The sequence below is a fragment of the Apteryx mantelli genome, chromosome 12 (assembly GCF_036417845.1).
Source record: "Apteryx mantelli isolate bAptMan1 chromosome 12, bAptMan1.hap1, whole genome shotgun sequence".
Classification (NCBI taxonomy): Eukaryota; Metazoa; Chordata; class Aves; order Apterygiformes; family Apterygidae; genus Apteryx; species Apteryx mantelli.
Genome location: NC_089989.1, coordinates 14775581 through 14803488, shown reverse-complemented (window position 1 = coordinate 14803488; position 27908 = coordinate 14775581). Strand labels below are relative to the sequence as shown.

The 27908-nt window shown below is 55.0% G+C and overlaps 3 protein-coding genes across 3 annotated transcripts in view; 1 reads left to right on the top strand and 2 right to left on the bottom strand.

The window, feature by feature from the left end:
* The window catches only part of RNF123 (ring finger protein 123), a 63198-nt gene extending 38378 nt beyond the window's left edge, over positions 1-24820 (top strand). Inside the window, exons 32-39 of the mRNA XM_067303304.1 lie at positions 4934-5073; positions 5272-5460; positions 7491-7566; positions 8540-8624; positions 22984-23126; positions 23629-23723; positions 24023-24108; positions 24235-24820. Coding sequence (XP_067159405.1) covers positions 4934-5073; positions 5272-5460; positions 7491-7566; positions 8540-8624; positions 22984-23126; positions 23629-23723; positions 24023-24108; positions 24235-24334 — 914 coding nt within the window. The 3' untranslated portion in view covers positions 24335-24820. The remainder of the gene's footprint in view (positions 1-4933; positions 5074-5271; positions 5461-7490; positions 7567-8539; positions 8625-22983; positions 23127-23628; positions 23724-24022; positions 24109-24234) is intronic.
* AMIGO3 (adhesion molecule with Ig like domain 3) lies at positions 18025-21043 on the bottom strand. The gene has a single exon (XM_067303599.1). It carries the CDS (start codon positions 20556-20558, stop codon positions 19029-19031), a length of 1530 nt encoding a protein of 509 aa, XP_067159700.1. The 5' UTR covers positions 20559-21043; the 3' UTR covers positions 18025-19028.
* A 91-nt stretch (positions 24821-24911) lies between the features above and the next one.
* Positions 24912-27253, bottom strand: GMPPB (GDP-mannose pyrophosphorylase B). The gene is made up of 8 exons (XM_067303305.1): positions 27070-27253; positions 26907-26987; positions 26770-26818; positions 26066-26367; positions 25911-25989; positions 25688-25815; positions 25261-25443; positions 24912-25094 (listed from the first exon to the last, which is right to left on the bottom strand). The coding sequence occupies exons 1-8, from the start codon at positions 27196-27198 to the stop codon at positions 24963-24965; spliced, it is 1083 nt and encodes a 360-aa protein (XP_067159406.1). The 5' UTR covers positions 27199-27253; the 3' UTR covers positions 24912-24962.
* Positions 27254-27908: the final 655 nt, after the last annotated feature.

Sequence of the window (27908 nt, the reverse complement as noted above, 5' to 3'; positions counted from 1 at the left end):
CTCATTCCCTGGATGCAGCTTGCTTTCCTTCTTCCTCAACCTACAAAGTTCCCTTCGGTTGTCTGTAAATACATCTTTGAATGAGCTCAACTCACCAGGTGAGCTGAATCACTCTGCATACCCTGCCTACCTTTTTCACTGTTGTTGCATCAGTCTGGTAGCCACAGACACTGAGCAGCAGCTGTTCCACATCTACATCTGGATCTGTTCAAAGACTCAGACTGATTTTTGGTGGAACTGCTTTGCTTCTGAATCCCGTCCGGTTTAGGCTTTCCTCCTCTGTTCTCACAGCTCAATTGTAAGTCTGCTAAATCAGGAGCCCCCATATGTACATCGCTTGGGCTGCTGACCAAGTGTCTCACAAATAGCCCTGGTATAAACGTTCCTTGGTCACTAGCAAACTATAGAGTACAAAATTATCTTCCTGTGATGAAAGTAGGTGACCCTGCTTCTTTACAAGTATTTAGTAAGAATAGTTAATGAATGCTTCCACTTTGTCTGCTTTATTGATTTTTACTACTACCTATTAGTGGGTATCTGTTACTGTTAGACTTTCTCCCATTAGTAGTGTTTTTGATAATCCTGTTAGAATTTCTTCATATCGTTAAAGAAACTTTGTATGTAGTCAGGTTAGTTGTGGATGTTTCTCTTAGGTCTTCTCCTTCTATTACCCATTTCCTCCTTTTTTTCTTTGACTGCTGGCTATGTTTGATTATGTTTGCATTGCCTTTTTCATCTTAATTTACACCATTGCTTCAGCCTGAACTCAGTGAACCTTTTAGGCCAAGTGTTTGCTGTAGCGTTGGGTCTTTCTGGCTACCTAATAATCTTTGTAAAGAGCTCTGTGTTTTTATTCCCTATTTTTCCCCCACCTAGTTTTTTTTTTTCCCCCTCCAACTCTATTTTGCTCATATTTCTGTGGGGAAATTAGCCTTGTGGAAGCACTGGATATATCTGTAACTGCTCGGGGCCGTGCTCTGTTGCCCACATTAAATGTATTGAGGTCATAATATCTGGCCTTGGAAAACCACTGATTTCTGTTCCAATGACTGATCTTCATCTGTCATAATGAAGGCTAAAGCAAGATTGAGTGGCTTTTGTATTAAGGAGTTGCAAGTTTTAGAAACGCTAATGATGTATTGTTGGCAAGATTAAGAAAATAACCACATCAACAAGTATCCGCAGGCTCCTGATAAAAATGTTCCTGTCTAAACTGGCACATGTAAGGGCTGTGTCATTACCCAGGGGAGTAATGGTAACTGGGACGTGCAGTGGGGCCACAGAGAGCTGCATGAGGGAGGTGAAAGGAAATGTCTCAGTAAAGACAGACTTCTTGCAGATGGAGATAATCACGGTGCCAAGGCTGGGTTTCTAGATACCACTAATGATCGCCCCATGGAGAACCTGATCTGAGAACTCACACAAGGGAAGGAGCTGCTCTTGCTATGGCCTTGGGCAATGCCTGAGGCTGGTTCCTGATGTTGCTTTCAAAGAGTAACAGTGATTGCAGTATATTTAGATTCAGCATCATCCTGGGAGCAACAAAAGCCAAGGAAGCCCACTGTTTATTGGTGTTAGCTTGAAAACATAAAAAGACTACATAACTATAGAGGAGTATGATAAAAGGCACCACTTCCTAATGCTTTTATAAACTGGCACAGTCTTTGCTGGCAGCAGGGAAGACATTTAAGGACCTGGTATTGGAGGCTTGGAGCAAATTCATGGCACTTATTGGAAAAGGACCATGAGGAAACAGCCTTTGGCTAAACAACAGGCTAAAGCAGGTTATTACAAGCAAAATGGCATCCTTCAGAAAGCCAGAGCTGCCTTCAGATGAGTTAGACTGGCTGTGTGATTCATTTTGAGATGTGTCTCAACTTGGAATGTTTGTAAAAGAAGCTTTAGCACCAACAGAACAACCCACAGAGCTCATCCACGATGAGCGATGATCATCACCTAGAACTGCTTTAGTTCTAGAAGCCTGGAAGGGAGCTAATATGTTAGCAGTTTTAATAAAAATCACTTTTTACAAGTTGAGGAGAGGCTATAAATGAAAAAAAAAAAAGTGCCAAAGGACTTTCCAATCCTGAATGACTGGGAGAGAAAATGTGGATGCAGTTCAGTGTAGGCAAATGTAGAATGGTGAATTCAAAGGGAAAATGTGTTTAAAAAGCAGTGGGGTATAAGCTGAGTATAACCCTAAGAGACAAGATTGCAGATCACAGTGACACTGGTGGGAAGGGACCACGGTGGTCTGTGATCCAGCCTGTGCTCAGAACAGGGCTGTCACCAGTGCCAGATTACGGTGGCCATGGCTTTGTCTGGACAACCTCCAAACCCAGAGACCTGTGACCTCCCACCTCCCTGGAGCCTGCTCCTGCACCCTACTGGGGAAAAAAGCTGCAATATTTCAGGTATGACCTCCCTAGGGTGAAGCAGAGGGGTAGTAGCTTCCCTTGATCTGCTGGCCACCTCCTCCTGCCATCACCCACTCCTTAGTTGTAGCAAGAGCCCACAGCTGTCTCCTGTTCAGCGTGGCATCATCCATGACCCTAGGCCCTCTCTCGGGTTGCTGTGTGGACCATTGGTTCCCAGACAGGACTCACAGTCGGGGTCATTCTTCCCCAGAGGCAGAATTTTGCATTTCTTGCTGAATTTGATGAGGTATGTTTGCCCCAATCCTCAAGTTTCTCATGGCCCTCCTAGAGTAAAGCTCTATTCTAGCACATCAGACAACCCTCCTCCTTTAGTGTCATCCACCAATTTACTCTTCGGGTGCTCTGCATCATCATCCATCGCTGGCAGGGAAGACAATAATATGCCTCCATTATTGGCTCCTGGGCTTCTCCACTTGCGGCCTGAAGCCAGCAAGTTCTGGAGGATCTTGAACTATACTTCTTACAAAAGCGTTAGCCTTGAACTGTAGTCCTATTGTAATCTTTTTGAAAATATCAACTTGATGCATAGTCAAAGGAAGAAATTAAATGGTAGGAATTATCAGGACAGGAAGAGAGAACAAAATTTTAAAAAGCACATTTTGCCCTTGTGCAAGTCTGCTGTGTGTTAGTGGTTTGAATGCTGCATGCACTTCTGTTTCCACCTCTTCAAAGAAAATCTAGGAGAACTGGCAAGGCTCAGGGGAGGGATGGTGAAGGTGACAAAGACGTGACAGTTTCTATATGAGAAACGTCATAGATTGGAGCTGTTGCCATTCAAAATGAGTGGCTCAGGACTATCAGAAAGGTCTGTGAAATCTCGACTAGCTTGGAGGAAGTGAATAGAGAATAGCAGCTCTCTGTCTCTCTCTGAGCAGGAGGAGGGGGCTGCAAAGAATAAAAGATACCAAATAAAGTGAGTAAGAGCCAAGCTCAAATCAGAGCAAGGGCAGTGTTCTTCCTGCCATGCACAGTTAAGCTGTGAAACCTTACTGCAGGATGTGCTCAGTGCTAAAAGCTTACACAGTTTCAAGGGGATACTGGGCAAGAAATCCACTGAGGATCAGTAAATACATAAAACTACATCTGTCTTGGGCAGTCCCTGAGCCACATGCAACCAAGGGCTGGGAAAATACTTCAGGGTGGGAGTGGGACATTAGAGTTTCCCTCTCTAGGGTGTGCTTTTACCCAGGATCGAAGCCAGGGTGCTGGCCTGCGTGGGGTGATTACACACCGTGAGACATCAGCATGTGTCCTCTGTAACAACACAATCTCATTGCACTTGTTAGCAGGATATCTACAGAATAATTCATCCTGTTCCCCATATGAACTGACAATCTGTACCTGTAGCCAAACATCCCTCTCTCTGGCTTTGGTAATCCCAACTAGCAATGTCCCTGTAGTCCTGCCATGTTGTTCAGTACCTAACTATGTAGGGGAGGTGGTCCTGTGTTTGCTTTACCCGTGCAAGCCACAGCTCTGAAGACCTTTTGTACTCATAGCACAGCTTGTTCTTCCAGGCGCTGCAATGCCAGTGCTGTCAGAGTTTCCCCCTGCTCTCACTTATTCCTTGCTTCTAGTAGAGAGAAAAGTAGTTGATTTTTTTTCCTCTATATTCTTTGATAAATCAGTTCAATTTTTCTTCTCCGAGCCCTGAATTTTAGCCTGCAGTCTGCGCTCTGGTACCTTTCCTGTGTTGTGTCAAATGCTTTTGTGAACTTCCAGATGATAGTAAGTCCTTCTGCCAGTGAGATGCATCTGTCCCATTTGTGCAGTTCTCCCTTCCTGGCCAGTTCACAGGTGCCAGCATCCCACACAGCCCCGGCTGTACCGTTCCCCAGCTGCCTGGGTCCAGCCCTGTCTGTGCTCTTGATATCAAAAAAGCCTAGAGGAAGGTGTCACATACAGCAGGGACTTGTCTCTGTGTGGGCTGAGCCTGGCCAGGGAGTGTGGGCAACCCTGCCTGTCCAAACCTGCTGAGAGCAAAGCTTAGCCCCAGCTCCAGGCAGAAGCCCCTCAGGAACGGGATTTGGTATGTACTTTCCTCCCTGGATATGGGCAGGACTGGCATGGCCACGTGAGGCTAGGGGCTGGATGCTTTGCCTCTGGGCAGCTGCTGCCATGCTGCCATCGAAAGCAATTAGTGCTGAGCTGACCCTGGGACTCGCCAGGGCCTCGCACAAAGGATGGCTGAGCTGCAAGGCAGTGCTCCCATGCATGAGAGGAGCAGCAAATACACAGGGCTGTTCCCTAGTTAATTCAGGCTGGTGTTGCAAAAAAGTGCTTGGAGGCACGACAGGCAAGATCTCTGCTCAGAATAATCCTCCACCACAGCCTCCCGGTGCCCTGCCATTTCCACTTACTGTAATGCAGTAAGTCACAGTAAGACAGAAGCCAACATTTAACAAGCCCAGGACCGAGCTCCCAGCCTGCCCTCGCCCCACACCCCTTGGCCGCACTGGGGCCAGACCTTTGAAGCTGTCACTGTCTGGTTTCAGAGCCGTGTCCCTCCACCTTGCTGCAGAGACACATGGCAGACCTGCTCCGCAGTGACCGTGACTTGGCTCCCAGCTTCCTCAACAGCGTCCTCAACCAGCTGAACTGGGCTTTCTCTGAGTTCATCGGCATGATTCAGGAGGTGAGTGTGCTGCCTGAGGCTGTATGGTCTGGCACTTGTGGGTGCCCACGTGCTACACAGAGCAAGATCCAGGACACATACCTCGGGGTTGGGAGTGCTGTGGTTCCCTGGTATGGGTGGGAGCCAAGCTGAACTGGGGGTTGTGGTCATCCCGTCAGGAAGAGGTGCCTTGTTGAGCTGCGCTCTGTTGCTTGGTAGATCCAGCAGGCAGCGGAGCGCTTGGAAAGGAACTTTGTGGACAGCCGCCAGCTGAAGGTGTGTGCCACATGCTTCGACCTGTCAGTGAGCTTGCTTAGGGTGCTGGAAATGACCGTCACACTGGCACCTGAGATCTTTCTCGATTGGAATCGCCCATCTTCAGAGCTGCTGCTTCGGAGGCTTGCCCAGGTATCGTCCTTTTTTGAGGAGTATGGTGGGCACAGCAGTGGGAAGAAGTATCCTCTGAAAGGGTATGGGTGGTCCCTCTGCCCTCTGTCCAGATGCGCTAGCTGTTTAAGTTTGTAAACAGGGGGCTTCTGCTGCAAATGCTTTTAGTACCTAAAGCTGGGCAAACCCAACTGCTGCAGAACAAGTGGTACTCCCTAAAATCACTGTGTGTTAGCTGCTCTCCTCTTTTGCAAGTAGTCTGGCCACAGCTGATTTGTACCTCACCCAGGAAGGAGGAAGATGGGCCCCATAAATCTACCTACAGGCTAGCTCTGGCCAATTACTTCTGCCCAGTAAATACTAAATGCTTCTGTGACAAGCAGTGGCCTGAAATCTGGAGATGAGGCATATTATCTCTTTGCAAAGAGCTACAGAAGATATAGCTGGCTTCACGTGGCACTTGCCTCAGTGTTTGGGCTGGTGTCTTGGTCCTTGGTCCTTCAGTCCTGCAGTACAGTACCAGGCTTCTCCATTGTGCTGCTGGGATGATCAGGACAGCCCCATTCCAACCTTTCAGATCCAGTGAATTAAAGTTTCCATTTCAAAATGCACCCTAGAAAGCCCCGAGGACATGCTGCTCTTGTGTGAGCCAGTCCGGTGGGGGCATGTCATACATACTTTACTGAAAGGTTTGGATTGATCCATACTTCAGGCCATAAGCCTGAATGTAGAGAGCACTGGTGCTCTGAGCAGACGAGGCAAGACAAGACCCAAGCAGGGTGTAGCACAGCAATCTGGAGGGAAGTCATTGGCCTGGGGCTTTTTGTAGGGATCCCTACATGAGGAGGAGAGCGAGGGACCCTCTAGCACATGGTCTGAGGAGGTTGGGGAACAGCCAGCAGAGAGCAGGGTGCCACAGCATCCTCCTCCCCTCCTGGTGTCACTACAAAGCCATGCCCCAATGCTGAATGTGCCCCCAAAGCTGCACAGAGTTTGCTGTTGATGCACGAGGGTGACAGGAAGAAGGATGCTGCATCTAAGAGACTGCACACAGCTTGCAGTGGTTGTGTCAAGTGTGGAATGGCCTCACTCATCCCACTGGGGTTTGGGCAGGAGCTAATGATGGCTAATTAAGTGCCTTTACAGTTGATTCCTTCAGTGCTGTTCATAGGCAGAAATCTCTGCCTATAGTGATGTTCTATCAAGCAGAGCAGCAGTTTGCTCTCTGTGCACTTGTTCCATGCTTCAGGACTGGCAGGTCTGTCCTGCTGCCACTTCCAGGTCCGGCAGAGCCCTTGCCTGGACTGTGGTCAGCTGCTGGCCATACTATTGCCTGCACTTCTCCCCACTGACACTGGTTTTGTCCAGCAGCAGCTGCTGGCTCACTATTCACTGGCTGTGGCATGTCCTAGGGATTGTAGTTTCTGCTTGCCAAGAGCTTCATCCACCGAAGTAGCTTAGTATATGTAGGTGGGATTCTTAAGTGGAAGATGCTTAGATTCAGTTTGAGATCAGCTTGATCTCAAACTGACTCTTACTCATGAGATTTGGCTCTGGTAAAACCACTGTGGCACAGTGCCACTTGCCTCTGGACTGCAGCCAAGCTAGGACAGTGCTGCAAGCTTGTGCAGACACACAGAAGGGAGCCCTGTCCAGCACCTTGCTTCAGCCTGTTGCCTTTCTCATGGGACCAGTGTGCACTTGCAGCAGTCCCACCTGTCATGTGGCAGTTTCTGTGTCAGGACATGACAGCCAGCATTAGCTGATGCTTCAACTGTTGTAGCTCTGAAAGGAGCATGTTGCAGAGCTGTTCAGTTCAGGGTAGAGATTTAGGAGCTGTAAAAAGGGGCAAATGTGTTGATTCCAAAAGTCCTCTATTAACCCTGTCTCTAGCATGCTTTCTCCACCAATGGAGGGGGAGCCCACTTGGCAGCATCCAGCTGCACCCATGCACTGAGCCTGACATGCTGCTCCAAAGCATGCTCTTTGGATGCTGCACACAGGAAGGCCTGTCCGAAAAGTACAAACTCCATCTGCTTTTTCCCACACAGCTCTTGAACCAAGTGTTGAATCGTGTGACAGCAGAAAGGAACTTGTTTGATAGAGTGGTCAACCTCCGTCTGCCCGGTGAGTCCATGCATAAACTCTCTGTCCTTCTCTTCCTGTTGAAAATGTCCTGGAGGAATGCCCTTGGGAAGCAGGGGGTGGCTTGTATCCAAAGTCATCGCAGAGATGTATGTGATCAGCCCTCAAGCCTCTCCAGTTAAGCTAGATCCCTGACCAGGAAGCCTCTCTGGTCCTGCAGGCTGCCACAACCTTTCCAGAAGTCTTCGGAAGACACACAAATCCTCCAAACAGACCTGAGTGTTGTTGTTCTTTCTATACCCTTAGCCTCCGTCTGCCCTCCTCAGTCCCTAGCAGTCTGGTTCCCTCTTGGATCTCTGGCCTCACTAGGTGGCCAATGCGCGAGTCTTGCCATCTGCAGTTGACATGGCAGCTGTGCTGTACCTGGGCATGGGAGAGGTCTTGCTAGAGAGCAAAACTGATCTGACACAGGATGGATTGGAACTGTTTGAAAGGCTGAAAGCCCTGGTCTGATTTCAGCTTAGGTAGCAAACTTAGTTGCTAAGCTCTGCGTTGAGCAGAGGGAGCGCTGAGTTGTTGAGGGAAGCCATTCTCTGGCTAAGAAACCAACATGAGCCCTCTTCTTCCTCATGGAGGTAGCTGTGGGCAGCTGAGTTGTGCCAGTGAGTGGAGATTGGCTCTAGGTGCTGTCTTATGGGCATCCCAAATTTCCTGTGCACCAGCTGGATTTTCCTGCCTACTTAAGAAGGCACAGACCATCTTCTCCTGGTGAGTCTTGGAAATGGCAGGGATGCTCTATAGTGGGAGCAGCAACTGAAGCTGGGGCTCACATTAGAGGGGAAGACTTCTCTGTCTTTGAGAAAACCCATGGCTCTGCTGCAGCCCACTGGAGAGCCAAAGTCCCAGTCTCTACCTTCTGGACTGCTCTGCCACCAAGTCTGGGAAGCAGCAGTGCAGCCCTGTCCTGCCTGCCATGTTGTGGGAGTGGCTCTATCTTTCTCTTTTGCCTCCGTAGGGCTGGAGAGTGTGGATCATTACCCAATCCTCGTGGCTGTGACAGGAATACTGGTCCGGCTGCTTGTGGACACTGATGTTCAAGGGTGAGTGACTTTTGTCTTCCAAAACACCACGTCGCTGTGTGTGGCATTGCTTTGGGTGGCTGCAACAGTCAGTGCTGTGGGAGACATTGCAGGAGCAATGTGGGTTTATGAAGACTGAAGTGAGGAGAAGCAGATGTGGTGCAGTGAGCAGGCAGAAGCCAAGGAGCTGCATTCCCCTGCAGCAGTTGCATCGCAATACTGCTGCTGGTTGCAAAACTCCTCCCTATGGTGCAGGAAAGCCCTTGTACTCATGAGAGCTTGCTATGAGGTGCTGTACTGGCAGCATATATGCAACTTCCTTGCCAGAATGGGGTCTGGTACTGTATGCAACAGGAGAGCTACTGTTGAAGGCTGTGAATGCTGCATGTAAAGGAGTTGTGCTGATGCAGTGATGCAAGCAAAGCGCTGCTGCACACGGGACTAGATGTGGGAGTTGATTACAAGCTCCTCCACTCTAGCCACTTCTTGGGGAAGCATCAAAATGTGAGCAGAGCTCCCAGCTGTCCAGACCGGTGGCAGAAGTGTGAGATGAATCGTGTCTGGACACTGATGTGGTGTTGATTTTTCAATGAACCAAATCTTCCTGTCTTTATGGTTACCAGTTATTCAGTGGCACAGCACTGGGGGAGTGATTTGGCAGGACAAAGCCAGAGCTGAACTAATTTAGCATTTAGGCCATGATCTAGTGTTGGTCATTGTCTCACTCTGAGTGGGAGGTTGGACTGGAGACCTCCAGGGATCCCTTCCACCCAGTGTGCAGTGTTTTCTGACAGATAAAATGATGTTCTCTGGACAGCTTCTTTGTGAACACTGAGTGCCCCAGGGAAAAGTAGAATTTTGTGGCTCCTCTGACCTTTCCCTCTGCAATGCTTGGGTATTTCCAGGGAGGCTAGGAAGCATGAGGCTCACCAGTCCCCTGGAGATCCCAGAGGAGATCAGAGCAAGGGGGAGAGGAACGTGATCTCAGATGATGACCCCATGCTGCGGGGCAACAAGCAAAAATCTGGTTGTCCAGCCTGTTACGTGTCCATGGTTATTGAGTGCAGAGGCTGTTATGTATAAAACCCCTGCTCTGGGACTGAGTAGGTTTCTCATGTGACTGCGAATAGGACAGCCTCCATAGGTCTTCGCTGAAAATGCTGTCAGTGGAGCCATGGCTCAGACTGGAGGTCTGTTGATGGTTTACATGTGTCTGTGCCTGCTTGCTCTGAGTCCTGAAATTAGGCTTGGGCTTTAGTACCACCTGCCACCCTGCCTTTGCTGTCTCCCAGTGTTGTACACTTCTTGTCCTGCCACCATGCCCTGTAGGGTGCTGTAGGAGATGGGGCTCTTCTGTCTGCACTGCACATCCTGCTTGTTTTTGCATCTGGAGAACATGATAGTCTCTGGGTTTGCGGAGAGCAGAACCCCATCTGGCCGAGCAGCTTAGCCCTGCAGCCAGACTTTCAGCTTCTTCTCTCAAGGACTCAAAGATGTACACAAATAAATCTAATTATATCCTGCCTCCCGTGGCTGCTGCACCAGTCACACAGCCCCAAGTGTGACAGTGCCAAGTGCTTAGCACAAGGTCACTGATCAGTGGCCTTTCTGGGTTGTGAACACGGGTGGATTTTGCTCTCCCCCAGAATTCTGCTGCGTGGAAAGGGCAAAAGTTCTGAATTCAACTCCACAACTAGTTACTTCTTCCTAGAGGGAAGGGGAGATGTAATAAAGCAGTTTCCTGTATGCTGGGCAGGATGAGAAGTCCTTCCCTGCCTTCCTGTTCCTCAAACATCTGTTCCAGGCCAGGTCACTTGTAAAAGGGGAAAAGATAACAGTTCTTTCTCTGGCCCTCAGCTAGTTCAGCAAACTGGGAAGATGATAGTTTGATGAAGATCACACCATTCCCAGCCTGCAGGGAGTCCTGGAAAGACAAAAGGCCTCCAGATTGCATCTCCCTTGCCTGTGGCTGAAAAGCCAGCTGTGCTTTGGGCTAGCAAAACCTGGGCAGCTGGTATCAAAGGGGCTGTAAATAGCCAAGTGGCACTGTCCCCCTTGTGCTAACATCATCCTCTGCCAGTCAGACAGCAGCTGGCCGTGGGATCGCAAACCGGAGGTGCTGTAACCAGTTGCATGTAGTTGGGAAGTGGCAAATCTCTGCCTCGGTATCAAGGGCCCTGTAGTCACCTCCTTGGGTGCTTGAAAGTGGAAATAAATAAGAATCCTGAGACTGATGGGGGAAAAGCATCATCTCCTTACAGTGGGCGTATCCGAGCGGAAGAAACACAAGGTGAAATAGGAGAAAGCCCAGGGAAAATTCTCTATAAAACAAAGTGCTTCTACATGATTTTGCAAAGCCCTGCACTAAATCTGAGGTTTGATATACTGCTGTTTTGAGAAAGGCAGGCAAACATTGCAGAGGAGTTATTTAGCTCAATCAAGATGTAAAAATACCAAGGCTGAGTGGCTTGGAGATCCTCCATCCCTACCAGAGCAGAGGGGATGGGCAGCCTGATGGTAGAGGGAGAGATCAGCATAACCACAGGCAAAGTAACTCACGTTGAAGGGAAGACTGAACCACTCGCTGTCTTTACAGGACTCTCAATTCTGGTGTGTTGGCTCAGGAGCTGAGTGTGAGTGTTGTACCCTGCTTCTGGGGTGGTTCTGCTCAGTGCAGCTGCATTCCAAAAGAGCAAGCAGGAACAGGATGGAGGGAAAAAAGCAGATATAAGAGAAAAAGCAGAGACTTTTCTACTGCCTTTGTGTTCCTCGAGGGTTTGGTCCCCTTTTGATCCTGTGTGCAGGCCTGGTTGCACCATCTCCATATGGTGCTGTAGGGCTGGAAGGTATTTGGAGAAGTGCAACTAAGATAAGCAGAAACCCGTAGGGACATTGCTCCAGTCTCTACCCCACAGTTGCCCTAAAGCTGGGGAGATGATACAGGTCAACAATGGCTGGCCCAGAACAGGGGGATCAGGAGTGTCTGTCTCCAAGCACATAAGTAAGAGGATGGTCCATGGAATGGAAAAGGAGAATTAGAAGCTTCCTCAAGTCAGTACTCTCCAACAGGAGATGATAGCCATGGGTCTTGTAGCTGTAGAAAGTAACTGAACAGATTTAAAGGATCCAACATGTAACCAGACTCTCCAGACTCATTTTATATAAACTCAAGAGGAGACACCTTTCCTTCTTGGTGCTCCCTCTTTTCTCTCAGTGTAGTGAGCAGGATAACAGGATGGGCAAATGCTTCTGGGACTTTTTTCCTCCCTCAGAAGCACCTGGGCAGTGTTGGAAGCAGGCAAAAATTTCTTCTGGGCCCCATTTAGTAATTGGTGGATTTCCAGATATTTAGTCAATAGTAGAGAGAGATTATACAACTCAGACCTGCTTATGGGAACTTCTTTATGGAGATTACCTAAGACAATAGCTGTTAACCGGACTGGTTCACTGCAGAGAGGCTCTGCCATAGAGGATGAGGACCAGGGACAAGACCTCATGTGACTTCCATGGTTTGGGGATGGCTTTTCTGGGCCTAGCATAGGGACCTCTCTGAAGGTTCAATATCTGTAACCCAGCCACAGAGGCAACCTTTCCTGTGTGCTGGACACTCGGTTGAAAGGTGCTGCAGGCTTTGCCTTGGGGCAGAGAGCACATATTCATCTGGGAGTGGAAGAAAAAGGTCCCATTTACAGGGCAAAATGCCCCAGCGGGGAAGGTTGGGTATAATGAGACCTGGGACCGTGCATGGTGCCAGCCTGGAGCTCCCCAAACGCAGACTCATCCAGGAGCGCTATCAGGATGCAGTCTGATGCCTCAGCTGCTCCTTGCCCAGCACAGGACACTCAGCCAGGCAGCAAGTCCTCTTGTTACGGACTCCTGGCACAAAACAGAGCCATTAAGCACAAATAAAAGGAACATTGCCCAGGCTAGGATGTGATGAGACAATTGATACATCGTATGCGTTAGTCCGTGGGTAGAGCGGACTGTGCTTTTGAGAAAGAAGAAATGCATTTCCTCGTCAAGTCTGGCAGGATAGCTGATGCTGGTCATGATGAACCAGAATTTCGGTGCCATCCTTGTCCAGGCTTACTGCTCTTTATAAAGCCTCCTGGGGTCACTGTTAACACAACTCCCAAATGCTTCCTGGGAGCTGGAGGGGGGAAAGGAAAACTTTGCGTTAATACCAGTTGCATAGAGTGTCCTTAAAGAGCAGATAGCTTGAACAAGAGGGGAGCCGAGGGCTATCATGTCTTGTCTTACTCATGGGATGTAATGAGACTTGCAAATGGGGTCAGGGGAGCATTAGTGCAGGGCACAGATTGGAAAGCTGCTAGCTCAAATTGGGGTCTCTTGGCAGAGGGTCTTCTGGTTCCCACAACAGGAATATGGTAACTGGCCTGTGTTTCCAAGCAAAGCAGGTGCCTGATCCTAAAGGCCTTGCTGGGAGGGAGCTAAACTTCTTCAACTGGCAAGAGCAGTCCAGCTTGGCACTGGAGGCTAGGCTCTCTCATAAAAGAGGCAACAGCTCCTTGTTTTGAGACTACTTTGGCCTCCATAATGGTGTTTTGGGACTACTCTGGCTTCCATAACATTCCCTGACATGTTGCCCCCTCCCAGGCAATCAGCCCTCAGGTCTGAGAGTTGTTGGGCAGCATCGTCATTGAGGGGTGTCTTAGTGCCCAGCAGGGGATGGCCAGGCAGGGATGCCCTCATGCTCTGTGTTTTGCCAGGCTCTAATGACTGAGCCTCGTTTTCCTGGGGAGGAGAGGGAGAGCAGAAGCTGGCAGGCTAAGCCAGAAGTTGGTCTGAATCTTTGGGTCCATGCCAGAGACCCTGGCTGCCTTCAGCTGGTATCATCCCCCCGTTTGTCTGCTAAATAATTGAGCAGATTTTCTATTAAGCGTCCTTTGGAGTGAGCTAATGGAGCAGTGTTGGCCAGGATGAGAGCTTGTGTAATGATCCTGATGAGAGCTGGCGATAGGGAAAGGGGGCAAGGCCTAAAGTTGGGGCTGTTGGTCCCCTACATGCACATTGTAATTAGGACTGGGCTTATAGGTTGGACTTGTTTCCATCCTTCCGGCTTGTCCCTGGGCACAAATGGTGGCATTGGCTCCTGCTGGGCTCCTCACTCCTTCTCTGCCCTGGGATGACCCTATGGAAACTGAGTGGCCATCCCAAAGTCAGAGATGACCCAGAGTCAGAGACAGAGATCTCCCCTGGACAGAATAGCACTTCCAGCAAGTGGGAGGCTCAAGGAAGGCAAGCAGGTGCGAAGCTGCACAGGGTGGGCAGGCTGAGCAGGTTCTATTCAATCTCAAGATGGTTTCAGAGTCACCATCACTGGAGAAGTCATAAAAAATTCCCAATTTGCAGATTCCTAACTCAGCCTGGATGCCTGCCATAGCGGCTGCAGCCCTGCTGGGACCCTGGAGACTTGGCTGTTTCTCTCTGGGCATGGTACTTCTCTGCAGTCCCGTAGGAGTCTAACTACCAATCACTTCCTAAATCCTAATGCTCCCTCCAACACTTAGTGATAAACGAGCTGTGTTGGAAGTGAGGTGCAGGAATAGACATTTCCTGGGCCAGTCAGTCTGAAGGAGTCCTTGCTACCCTGCCCTAAAAACCTAGAAAAAGAGTGGTACTTGAGTCTTGCAGAACATAAAGTATTGGGGTGAGCGTGAATCAGAGCAGGGCAGAATGAATAGGTCAGGCCTAGTTTTCATGGTTAAAAAAACAGTCTGGTCTTACTGATCTTACTGTTCTTACAAGCTGCCAGCTCTGAATGCAAAGTCCTGGGCGATGAAATCAGCAAAGGCTGGGATCTCCCACACCCCTTGGAGCTGTTGCGCACACACTGGGTGGCAGGAGCAGGCATCGCACTGGCAAGCACCAAGCTTTGCTGTTTTGATCACTTTGTAAAATGATGAGCATCTTAAGGAAAGGCTTCAGGTCCAATCTTGTGCATCGCATATCCATCCCCAGCAGCAGGCGGAAAGGCAGATTTGATAGCTGTGCTGAACGGACTGGCATTCAGCATGCCCAAGTTGCCATAGCTGAGATCCAAAGTGCTGGGGAGAGGAGTCAGTGCTGGAGACAGTACCAAAGTAGCAGCCAGTCCCCAAAGCTAGTCCTTCATCACCATAGACTTGGGTCTTCGCGTGCCTGGGACGCTGTGCTTTGTGCTGACTTGTTACTTTACCCTGCAGAGTCAAGGAGCAGGAGGCTGGTGTTTGGCAGCGAGCCGGGGCTGTAATGGTGCAGATGGCTGCCGAAAGAGGACGGTGTATTCCTAGGGGATCATCCATTACATTTTCAAGCTCCTGCCTGTCAGGGAGGCTGTGCTCATGGCTATGTTTTTCCTTGCTAAGATGATTTGCCATAAAGCCTTTCAGGCTGCTTAATGAACTGCTTTGACAGTTCCCTGCCTTGCTGACTGGAGCAGCAATGTGGTTCCAGGTCCTTTCTGAGCTTCAGAAAGCTCACAAAAGTGTGAGATGCAGCAGCAGGATTTTCCTGGGTAAATACAAACGGGAAGCCCTTGGGAGAGGTGCTTAATATAAACCTTGGATATACCATCCTCAGCATAGTGAGGATCAACCTTGTTCCAGGGACAGAAGTATTGCAGACAGCCTAGAAGAGCTCTCCTTGTCCAGGCTGGTGTATCCCAGGACAGACCCTCATGTGCTTCGCTTACACTGTAGTTAGCCTGGGCTTTCCCTGAATTTAAGTTAGCATGGGCTTTCTCTGAGTTTTAGTCTTGATGAAGATGCAAGTTTGCAGGTGCTCTAAACCTTGGGGAGCTGCTGTTAGCATGAGAGAGTGGGAAGGTTTGCAAGGAGACCTATAAGGATGGTAGGAGAAAAGCAGCAATAGGTAACATCTCCCAGCACAGTTTCTTCAAGGAGCTGGAGGCTGGAGCAGCACCTCACCCCACCAGCCTGAGCAGGAGCTGGCAACGTCGGGCCTGGCCACACATGCCCCTCTGCCTCCACCAGGGTCTCTCCTTTTGGAGAGGGATGTGACCCTTGGAGGTGGCATGTGCTTCAGGCTAATTGGGACTTTGCTCTGTCCCGTATGGGCTTGGCACCATCTCTGCAAGCACCGGTGATGCTTGAGAAAACCATGAGGTTTGGACCTGGGCCCTCTTGTGCTGTGTATCATCTCTTTCTCGGTGCTGGTTTCCAGAGATTCTGGCAGCCACACCGGGATGAATGATTGCACACCCCCTATCTTAGCACATCTCTAGGATGTTTTCTCCAGGCATGGGTGGGACTCTGAGGCAATTAATGCAGCTAAAGCATCAGCAGATTGCTGGATTTCAGCAGTAAAAGTTTAATTCACCAGCGGATGATGGAGGAATGATTTTGCACAAGCAAAGCAAGAGCTGTGAGAAGAGTCCCCTCTGAAAGGGCCCATCCTAGAAACTGAGGCTGGGGGAAATTCAGATCATCCTTCCAGTGGGATCCCTGCGTAGGTGCAAAGCCGGGGGATGGTATTGCCTCAGCTCTGTCCTTGAAGGGCTGGATGCTGGGCCAGGCCACTTATTTATCCATCCGACATTGCCTCTCTCCTGATGAAGCACCTTGCCATCTCCCAGCAGCACTGCGGCATGCCCGGCTGGTTTGGTGTCCCAGGGTCATCAAGAGCCCTGCGCTAACGTGAGACTATAGGGCCGCTGGCAGCTGGCACACCGGGAGCAAGGGTGCAGGCCGGCGGCGCTTGTCACTCCGCATCCTGTCGTGTTCCCCAGCCGCCAAGCAGTGTCCCAGAGGTTGCGCAGCAGCTGGGCACGTATCACATGGAGCTGCGGGGGAGATCTGTGGCAGGAGGCAGATTGAAAGGCTGCAGTTATCTCAGGATAGCTGCCCTCACAAACGCTCTGCTCTTCTTGGTTGGATGGGGAATTTCTTGACAGGTAGAATGACTTTGAGCACGGTTGACTTTTTGTTGGAAAAAAGCCACTTGTTTCATTGCTGAAAGAGTTGAAGGACAGGCACTAACCCTGTCTGAAGGGTTCAAGTGTAGTAGAGGCTGGGTGATACTGCAGACAAGGAAGAGCAAAATGACCCTCCAGTCTCACAGACCTGTGATGGGACATTGCTGCCAACGGCTCTTGGGGCCAGGGAGCAGGACTGTGGGGAGTTGCGTGTTGGGGGAAGGTCCTGCTCCCCATTTGCACTATGCAGGCAGTGTCTGAGCTGGGCTCCTGCCTGCAGCGGATGGTCCGGGTATCCTTGTGGCACAAGTGACAGCTGTGCATTCTTGCTGTACCTAAGGAGTGGGTGATGGTGACCAGCAGATCAAGAGAAACCAAGCTCTGCTTGGCCCTGGCGTGGTCATGCCTGAACTACTGTGTCCAGCCATGGGTCCCCCTGTCCCAGAGGGTTGTGGAGAAACATTAGTGGGGCCAGAGGAGGGCTGCTGAGGGGGGCCAGGACCTGGGCACCGGGCCTACATGGAAACAAAAAGGGAGCTGGGCTGGTTTAGCCTGGCCCAGAGGCACTCTGAGCAGCTGCAGTGACTCGAAGGGGGTTACAGAGGTAGCAGAGCAGCTCTCCTTAGCAGCAGTGGGTGAACTAAGAAGGAGGGTCAGGCTGGGTATCAGGGAAGAATGGTGCTGACCTGGGCTAGGTGCTTGCAGAGGTAGTGGATCTCCATGCTTGGAAAGTTTCAAGACTCAGCCAAAGACAAGGCCAGATGGAGCCAGTGCTGGCAACAGTCCTGCTCCAAGTGGAGGTCGGATAAGAGGTCCTTCCCACATGTGCTGGCAATTTGTTGGGGCAGCAGGCACGGATGGCAAATGCGCGTGACCCCCCTCTGACGCTCACCATTGGGCAGCCCCGGGAACATGGCTCTGCCAGAGCCACCTGCCATTTGTGCCCATCTGAACCAGCACAAGTTAAGCAAAAAGACACACACACCCCCCAATGGGAGAGACTGAAGTGTCTCCCAAAGGTGTCTTTTCCCCAGGTCTAAATCCTGGCTCCTGCCTTTTGGGGTCTGGAGGTGCCTCTTGCTGCTGGTGTGTCAGTGGGCACTACTCCCTCCCCAGTGGCCAAGCTGTCAATTTGGAGACCTGCCCTCCTGGGACAAGTGACCTGACACATCTCTCTCACCGGCCCTGGGCCACCAGCTCTGTCTCTGCACATTTAACCCCCTCGCCGAGGCGAAGTTAATGCTGTTTGACAGTAAAAGAGGCTGCGAGCCCAGTGCGAATCACAGGCACCGATGCCTGACTCAGTGGGCTGGGTCAGCAGGAATTCAGGGCACCCTCCGAACCAAGCAGGCTCCTGGCAAAAGGGGCGGTGGGAAGGAGCTCCCACAGCTGCACCCGTGGGAAGCCAGGGCAGCTCTGCACCAGTTCCCTGCAAGGACAAGGAGACATTCAGGCCAGTGTGAGCTTAAAAAAATAGGCATTTTTATTCAAATGTAACTAGAGAATTATGACCCAAGAGAGGAGAGATTACTCACATTTATTGATACGCTTATTAGATTGCTGCCTAAATAGCTGTACTTTAGCAGTGTGTTTGTCTGTCTCAAGGAGAAACAGAGAAGGGAGGATGGTGCATCTGAGACCTCATCGTCCTTGGTGGCATGGGGAGCTTTGAGCAATGCAGGTCGGGGCACTGTATCGTGTCACCTAATACGTTCCTGTCTTTACTATTTACAGCTTCTTGGGAGTGTTAAGAGGCAAAAGCTCATAACATTTACTTGGCTGAATGACTTTTCTAGTGCTGAAATGCCTCTTCCCTGCACAGACCTGTTCAGAGAGGGAGCACTTACTTACAGAAATCCCCCTTGATGACAGCTGAATGCAGGGCACTGGCTGCGCCAGGCAGCATCAGGAGGGAGCCCAGCTCCCCTTGCAACAGAGTCGCATCCCCTCCATTCCGGGCCACAGCACCACCAACACGGTCCAGCGCAGACTGGGAGAGGACAGTGGCATTTCTGTCCCCACGGGCTCAGGGGCATGAGCAAGGATGGTGCCCACATTGTTCACGGCTATTGCTAGGGCCGGGGCGGGGGTCCGTGGTGGTGGCACTTGGATTGGGTTTCGTGTACCCGAGGATGTGGCAGCCGGCCTCTGTGTCACTGTTAAATTTCAACTACCCGAACAAAGCAGGGGGGTTGTTTCAGAAGTGCTGGGTTAATTAGTGTTACCATTCACCCTAAAGAGGCAGTTGTCGGTGACTTACACAAGGAGCTCTTGCTGGGCACTGATGTGCCTGCCGGGCCCAAAGCGCACGCGGGGCTCGTGCATGAAGCAGTTGTGGGTGATGCAGGAAGCCCTCATGGGTAGGAGTCAAGTGAGGAATTAGGGGTGCCTAATAATCCTCCTTTTAGCAGCGATGGAGGAAAACACAGCTCTTCTAGGCAGATCCAGCTCTCGGGAGGCTCCAGTTCTCATCACAGCTCTGCCCCGTGCTACGACACAATGGGGGTGTCCGAGAAGACGGAGCTGATGATGGACTCCGAGTCTGACTTGAGCTGCAGCACCTTCGGGTGCTTGGCATCAGAGAAATCTTCACTGAGGGCCAGGCGAATCTTGCCATTCTGTGTCTCCCTGATGGGCTCAAGGAAGACCACGTGCTTGTTGGCACTGACCTTGCGGTTTGGCCCATCCGTGGCTGGTGGAGTGGTGCTGAGGATGGAGGACTGGGCACTGCACTCTTGTGGAGGGCTGAGAGGAGCTGCTTTCTTACAGCATTTCAGGCAGCGGCACGGTGTGAGGTATAGGTAAATGAGAACAAGCAGCAGACTGACTATGCACCCCAGGAGGGTTGTGAGCCCGGTGCTGAAGGTCTCCCCAGCTGGCTTGGGGTACTGGACAGTCACATTGACTTCGCACATCCTGCTGAAATTTTGGGGGCTGATGATGGCCAGGCACACATAAACCCCTGAGTGCCAGGGCTTGGCCGCTGTGATCTTTAGGCTGCCATTGCGGTAGACCTCTAAGGAGCGGTTGCTGTTGCCTGGGTGTTTGATGGGCTCATGGTGAGGGGAGATCCACATGTAGGTAGTGGCTGTGTCCGGCAGGGTGGTGTTGCAGGTGATCAGGAGGGTCTGGTCCACAAGTGCTGGGAAAGGCAAGGGGTGCAGGTCTTCAGGGCTTGCTGAGCAGTTCTCAAACATCTGGCTGTATTTGAGGAACTTAATCAGGGATCGGGGCACATTGTCGGAAACCTTGCAAGTGTGTTCCTCAAAGAAATCCTTCACAGAGCTGAAACCTTGCTGCTTCCACCTGTGGAGCATCAGGTAAAGTGCACAGCTGCACATCATGGGGTTGTTGTGCAGGTACAGGCCATTCCTGATGTTTTCGGGCAACACTGCCAGCTCCTCCACAGGGATGCTGCTCAGGTTGTTGGAGGAGAGGTCCAGAGTGCGGAGGCTGTAGTTGCCGAGACCTTGCACTGAGTGGAAGGGGAAATTGGTGAGATTATTCCAGCTCAGGTAAACTTTCCGCAAGCCACTTAGCTTGGCAAAGGCATTTTCATCTACTCGGGTAATCCAGTTGTTGTAGAGCAGAAGCTCTTCTAAGCTCACCAGCGCATCAAAGTAGTGTGTCTTGACAGCATGTAGGCGGTTGGAGGACATGTCGAGGTGCCGCAGGTAGGAGGCATTGTGGAAGGCCTGCGGAGAAAGGTCTTTAATCTGATTGTGGCTCATGTGGAGGGCCTCGAGGTGTGGGAGGGCAGCCAGCCAGCGGTCGTGGAGCTGGGTGAGGGCGTTGTGACTGAGATCCAGCGTGGTCGCGGTGCGGGGCAGCGCGCGGGGGATCTGCTGCAGCATCTGCTGGCTGCAGCTCAGGAGGTCGGACGTGCAGATGCAAACAGCCGGGCATCCGCGGGGCCCGGGCAAAGCATGGAGAGCACGGCCGCGAGCACACAGCTCGAGGAATAGCAGCAGCTTCGCCAGCCACTTCCAGAGAGGGTCCACAGGCGCCCGCACAGCCATTGCGCAGGGCAGGCCAGCAGCCGGGGCTGAGCTGCCCCTGAGGCAAATACAGGCTCGACAAAGACTCGCTGGAGAAAATAAATAGAGAAGAATATGCTCTGCTCTCCCTGGGATCCCCCTGTGTTGGCAGGGGCGGGGAGGAGGGCTCTACCAAGCGTTTGCAGGTGCCGCTCTGCAGCATGGAAAGGACCCCGCTTCCAGCAGTGGGGCTTGAAAAGAGTTAAAGGGCAGCATGGCCCTGCCCAGCTTTCCCGCGGCTCATGCAGTGCGGCCGTGTACCTGTGCTCCGGCTGGCTGCGTGCTGCCTGGCACCCAGGTGCAGAGGGCTGGATGAGTGCCGGTGTCAGGCATCAGAGGAGCAGCAGGACCGCTGCTCTGGGCTGCGATGCTCCAGCGTGTCGAGGCAGTTTGCGGGGGGCTCCGAAAGCCTCCCCGCCTCCAGGAGCCGCACAGCCCAGGAGCGCAAAGTTTCCGGGTGCTCGGCTCATGGCTAAGCACTGCCGCGGTACATCGCCCCGCAGTGGCCCGCAGCCTGGGGCGGAGGAGCAGCAGCAGCAGCTTTGGACCCAGGCGACCCCCCGTCTGGTGGCCGGTTCCTTCCTGCCCAGCATCTCCCGGAGAGCTGGGCTCGCTGCTGTGAGTGCGGCCCCGCTCCTGCCTCTATTTACGAGCTGGCTGCGAGCAGCGTGTGGGCCGGGCGGGATCCCATTGGTCCCGGCGCGGGGAGTGGTGGCCGCGGTGGCCGTGGCTGGGCAGTTTTGCACAGCGCAGCCCTCCCTTGCTGTCCCGCTAGTGGGCAGAGCGATGCGCAGCCAGGCTGGTGTTGGCAGGGGGCCATGCGGCTGGTCGCCTGGGGGGACTCGGATGCTTCTCTGACCCTCCAGCCTCGGCAGCGTGCAGCCTCCAACCCTCACGGTTGATAACAGCAAATTCAAAGAATTGTAATTTGTAATGCAGGCGTGGCAGATGCTCCAAGACAGCTAAAATCGCAGTATCAGCCTCTGGCAGAATGCCAGAAAAAAACCTGCCCCCCCATCATCACCTCCGGGACCCTCTGGGGTACAATCTCGCCCCTTCCCAGGCTCGGGGGGGGGGGATGGTGCAGGGCCTGGGGGTTTTCTGGCAGTCCCCCCAGCCTGCCTAGCACCCCCTCGATCTCTCACCTCTTGCATCCCAGTCACCCCCTACTCAATCCGTCAGGGATTCCCTAGGCTGGCGCGGCTCAAGCCCGGGGCCCCTGGCCAAGGCCACGGTGGCTGGAGGAGGCTGAGGCCGGCAGGTGCCCTGCAGAGTAGGAGGTGCTGGGAGCCAGCGGCTCTGGGCTGCCGGCAGGGATGGGGATGGGAGCATGGTGAAGGACGTACAGGAATGTCATTGCCCAGGGGCCGAGCTCTTTTAGTGGGAAGCGGATAGCTGGGCTGGGGAATTGGTTTCCATTAGGGCAGCAAATGGCTAATTTGGCCGCTGCAGCTGCTGCAAACCAAGAAGCTGTTAACCTGCTGCTCCCCAGTGTGGGCTGAGACTGCGACTACGACTGCTCCTGCGGATCTCTCCTTTGCCCCCTGCGTGGCTAGTGCTACCCTGGCCATGGCTCGCACCATGGCTATCCGCTTGCCCAAGGACTGGCCACAGTACTAGCTTTGCCCCTTGCTGGGGCCTGCGGATGGGGAGTCACTGGGCTGCTGCTGCATGATGGAGATGCAGGTCCCCAAGCCATCATCTCGTTCGTCCTCTGCCCCCCCCCCCCCAAATCCCTGCCAGCGCAGAGCTGGGGGGTTTCCTCACCCCCCCCCCCCCGGCCCCCCCATAGCCAGAGTGGACATATGTTTCCTGAGAAACGTGCCTTCATCCAGCCTGGCTGTCCCTGCTGAAGCTTGCAGTTGAGAGCCACGAATGCTCCCTCCTGCCAGTGTAGGACAGGCACCCACTTGCCTTTTGGGGGGGGGGGGCACCATGACTGGTCCCTGAGGTGCAGGCAACCACAAACTCTGGCACGCGGCTGCTGCGCTGCTTGCCAGCACGCAGGGCCAGCTCTCCTTTTACCCTTGCTGGGGAAGCCTGTGCAGCAACGCAAGGGAGCGCCTGGCTGCTTCGGCCGCCTTGCAGCTGCCTGTGGCTTGATCCAGGCACCTGAACACAAGGCCTGCAGGCTCAGCGCCCACTGACGCAGGGCATCAGTCCTGCCAGAGGCCTCTAAAGCCTCCCCAGCGGGGTGGAGGGGGAGAGTGGCTGCTTTTCGGCACGATCAGCTATGTTGGAGCATGCTCTCCATGCTAGATGCTGTGGGAAGCAGGGGGACACCCCCCCCCTTCCCACCCCCCCCCCCCGACTTGGCGCAGTGCCTGCCACACAGGCAGGCTCTGCAGGCAGCACGATGGGGCAAAGGGGCAGGGCGGAGGGGCGACCTGACCGTATCTGTTTGCAGTGCTGAGCGCGCGACGGCTGTGCTGCTGGTGGACCCCTGTTTCCAGCTGCGCTCCATCCAGTACCTGCTGGGCCACGCTGAGCCGTCGGCCCTGGCAGCAGCTCCCCCCGCCACAGAGAAGCGCCATTTCTCCCTGCACACCTGTAAGTGCTCGCCCCCGTCACCCCCCCACTGCAGCTGGGATGGGAGGAAGCAGCTTGCGCCATCCTGAGGCTGCTGGGACGCGTGGGTGCCCTGCAACCCAGTCCCAGCTCAGCCCAGGGGACGGGGGGTGGATGGGCCTGCAGGTCCTCATCGCCCCTGCTGTTCCCCAGCTGGCGCTTAGGCCAGCAGGGCTGGAGCTAGTCCAGACACCCAGCCACTGACCCAGCGCTGGGTCAGTGCCCTTGTTTGCTGGCAGTTTGAGCAGCATCCCTGGCTGCATTCTGCACAAGGACTTTTGCAGCAGGTGTGTGCCCAAACCCAGGGCAACCTGTCCCCAGAGCTGGGATTCCCTACCCCCAAAACAGGGATCCCTGCCCCAGCTGGCTCATGAGGGCAGCCCTGCTCCCCCTCCCCCCCCCAACGCGGTGCCTAGTGGCCTTGGGGCAACCCAAGGGCCGTCTTCCCACACACACACACCCCCCACTTGGTTTGTCTCCACAGACACGGATTACATCAGCACCGAGGAGCTGGCGAAGGTGGACAAGATGCTGAGCCACCTGAGTGAAGAGTCCAAGCAGGCAGCTGCTACCACCCTAGTGAGTCCCCCCCCCCCCCCCCCCCCCCCTTGCACACCGTGCATGGGCCCCTCTGCACACAGCCCAGCCCCAAGCTGGACCTGCACCCAGGGCTGCTGGGCACAATTCCCCCTCCCAGCTCTCCAGTCCCAGATCTTGCAGCTCGTGTCCCACCCCAGCTGAGACCAGCCATCAGGGCAGCTCCACTCTGTTGTGTCCTGCCTTTCAGAGCTGCCCTTGCTTCCAGGTGGAGCTGCCAGGCAGCTCTGGGGTGCCCAGTTTGTCCTGCCACCTGCTAACCGCCTGGCACTTCCCCACAGCCTACCAGTGAGGAAGACCTGTGCCCCATCTGCTACGCACACCCAATCTCGGCCATCTTCAGACCCTGCTCCCACAAGTCATGCAAGTGAGTAGAGCCTGTGCGTGCTGGGGCCTGGGGCTCTGCTCAGCCCCCTCAGGGCAGCTGCTAGCCTCTAGCTCACCCCGTGTTTCAGGGAGAGCTCACATCACTGTTTTTTACCCTCTGTCCCAGAGCCTGCATCAACCAGCACCTGATGAACAACAAGGACTGCTTCTTCTGCAAGGCCACCATCACAGGGGTGGATGATTTCACCAAGCCATCCAGCTCGTAGCACCTAGCCCCACACCCTGGGCTCCCCTGGCTGAGCGGGGTGCCCTGCAGTGCTGCACACCAGCTTCTCCCCAGAAGGTCCCGCTGCCCTGGGGTCACGGTGCCCTCACCCACCCAGGCTGCCTGTGATGGCAGGGCTCACTCAGCCCACAGGCGGCTGGCCGCTGCCTCTGGCTGAAAGGCAAGGAGCGAGCTAGGGCCAGGGCAGGGGGACTGGAGGAAGGGAGAGGCTGGTTCAGGGGAAACCTGATGCTGGGCTGTGGGTCCAGCTGAGAGAGCACAAGGCCTCATCTCCCCAGCAGCACAGGGGCAGGTGCAGCAGCACCACAAACCGCATGTGGCAAGCAAGGGACCTGGGCTCCCTCAGCCCCAGGCCGAGCACAGGGCCATGGCAGGTGTAGGAAGGGCTGGGCGTTTGTGCTGTGTTCAACTCGCCCCTGGACGGGGTCTGACTTCATGAAACGGAGCATTAAATTATTCTTCCTTACATGGTGCCCTGAGTCATGGGGAGGGAGAAGCTGGGCCACATCTGGTGAATAGCCCTGGCCCTTGGGCCCTGCTCAGACGATGGTCAGAGGTAGAAGGAAATATAAATATTTAATCCAGTCAGAGCTAGTAGCCGGGGGCTGCTACATGATGATGCGCGGCTCCGGCACAGACTCAGCAATGGACTTGTGCGGCAGCACGTTAGCCCCATTGAGGTAGAGCTCATCATTCACAATGACGTCCTCGCCCAGGACCGTCACGTTCTCCATGCGAACCTGCTCAAGAAAGGTCTTGTTACACTTGTACCTGCTGCAGGGCATGGGTGCCATGGGCCCAGTCACATCCGCAGGTGCCTGGCCCTGGCAGCCCACAGCCTGGGGTGGTGGGAGGTTTAAGAGCTGAGTTCTGCTCCCTTCTCAGGGCACTGCAGCACTCTCTTACCCACTGCCCCACAGAACAGCTCCAACCCACGATGCAGGATTCCAGCCAGGAGTGGGAGCGGATCCGGGCCCCCTTCAGCACTGTGCAGCGCTTGATGCGCACACCATCCTCCACCACCACGCCAGCCCCAATCGTCACGTTGGGGCCGATGATGCAGTTTGCCCCGATCTTGGCGCTGGGGTCCTGGAAGGAAGAGGAGATGCTCTGGGGCCAGGCTTGTGGCCAGGGTGCTCTGCTCAGGCCCAGCACTGCTCAGCGTGTGCTGCCTCAACACCAGCATGTGCCGAAGCCTTGAGGACAGGCGCAGTGACAGGAGGGTGCAGCTTAAGGGTTGCAGTGAGGATGGCAGCAGCCACCTGGCCCTACTGGAAGGGACAGAGAGAGCCCACAAAATGTGGTCTAGGGCCAGCAATGGGCTAACACTTACCACCAGCACATTCCCTACGATACCAGGTCCTGAATGCAGCCTTTCGGGATGCTGGGCCCGCAGTGCCTGCAGGTACATGCACATGCCCGTGAGGAAGTCCTTTGGCTGCCCAATGTCCATCCAGAAGCCTGCAGGGACAGAGTCACAGTGACAGTCTCCAGCCCAGGGGCAGCAGTGGAGACAGGACACTTCTGTGCAGCCCACGCTACAGGCAGCACCTTACCCTGCAGCTCCATGGCATAGAGCTGCCCCTCCTGTGCCATGGCCGGGAAGATCTCCTTCTCAATGGAGGTGGGCCGCAGCTGGGGGGACATTTCACAGGGTTGAGCGGGGAACGCAGCTCCGGCACTCTGGCCCAGCCTGGCCCCCAGCCCCTACCTGGATGCGGCGCAGGATACCAGGACTGAAGATGTAGAGGCCAGCATTGATCTTGTTGGACACGAAGACGCGTGGCTTCTCCACGAAGCGGCAGATGCGGCCAGTCTCTGGCTCGCTCACCACCACGCCGTACTTGGCCGGCTCCTCCACGCGGGTCACAACCAGCGAGCCCTCACCGCCGTGGTGCCGGTGGAAACAGGCCAGTGCCGTGAAGGGGAACTCGCAGATCACGTCGCTGTTGAGGACAAAGAAGGGCTCCCCGTCCTCGGCCAGCAGGTCCCGCGCCAGCGCGAGTGGCCCCGCTACCGTGGCCCATGAGTGATGCCACATGGCCCAGGGTCAGCTTCATCCACGGGTCCTCCTGCTGCTGCCTCTGCCCATGCCGGTGTCCCTGCTCCCCCATCAGCCGTACCTGTGCCCATCCCAATGGCCCCAGTCCCTCCAGTCCTACCTCTGCCCATCCCAGTCCCCGAGCCTGGCCCAGCTCCGGCGTCTCCGATTCTACTTGTGCTTGCCCAGTGTCCCCATGGCCCTCCGCCACCCGTCCTGGTGTCCTCGGAGTGCCCCAGCGCGGCCCGGCCCTGCTCCACAGCCCTCCCCACATCTCCGAGCGACCCACGTTCCCTGCTGCCCCCGAGCGCCCCGGCCCCCAGCCCCGCCCACGGCTCCCGGTGGCCCCGGCCCAGCAGGTCCCGCCGCCCTACCTGTGCCCAGCGGCTCCTTCTCGTGAGACAGGGAGATGCGGATGCCGAGCTGCGGGGCACAGAGCGGCCGGGTGAGGGCTCTGCGGCCGGGGACGGGGCCGGGGCCGGGGCTGCGGCCGCGCCGGGAACGCCCTTACCCGCTGCTCCTGCTCCCGCATGGCGGCCTCCAGCACCTCCGACATGTAGCTCACAGCCAGTACGACATGGCTGACGCCGGCCTGCGGGGCAGCGAGCGGGTCAGCCGGCGCCGCGGCCCCCCGCCGCCCGGCCCGGCCCAGCCCAGCGCGGCGCGGCGCGCACCTGCCGCAGCGCCTCGAGCTGGTGCAGCAGCAGCGCCTTGTTGCAGAACTCCACCAGCGGCTTCGGCGTGCTCAGCGTCAGCGGCCGCAGCCGCGTCCCGTAGCCGCCCACCAGGATCAGCGCCCGCATCCCCCGCCGCCGCCGCCGCCGCCACCGCGGCAACCGCCACGTCAGAGCGGCGCGCGCCTCCCGCGTCACGGCCCGGGGCCCCGCCCGCCGCCTGGCAGCGCCCCGGCGGGGCGGGGCGGGGCAAGGAAGGCGCCCGCAAGCACCGCGGGGCGGGGCGGGGCGGGGCGGGGCGGAGCAAGGAAGGCGCTCGCAGGCGGGGCGGGGCGGGGCGGGGCGGGGCAAGGAAGGCGCCCGCAGGCGGGGCGGGGCAAGGAAGGCGCCCGCAAGCACGGCGGGGCGGGGCGGGGCGGAGCAAGGAAGGCGCTCGCAGGCGGGGCGGGGCAAGGAAGGCGCTCGCAGGCGGGGCGGGGCGGGGCGGGGAAGGCGCCCGCAAGCACCGCGGGGCGGGGCGGGGCGGGGCAAGGAAGGCGCCCGCAGGCGGGGCGGGGCAAGGAAGGCGCCCGCAAGCACGGCGGGGCGGGGCGGGGCGGAGCAAGGAAGGCGCTCGCAGGCGGGGCGGGGCAAGGAAGGCGCTCGCAGGCGGGGCGGGGCGGGGCGGGGAAGGCGCCCGCAAGCACCGCGGGGCGGGGCGGGGCGGGGCAAGGAAGGCGCCCGCAAGCTCGGCCGGCCGGGCGGCGGCACGCAGCCACGTGGCCGCGGGGGCGCCGCTGCGTTAAGGCCACGCAAGGGCAGCGCGGGGCAGCCCCCGGTCCCCCCCGGGGCAGGGCCCG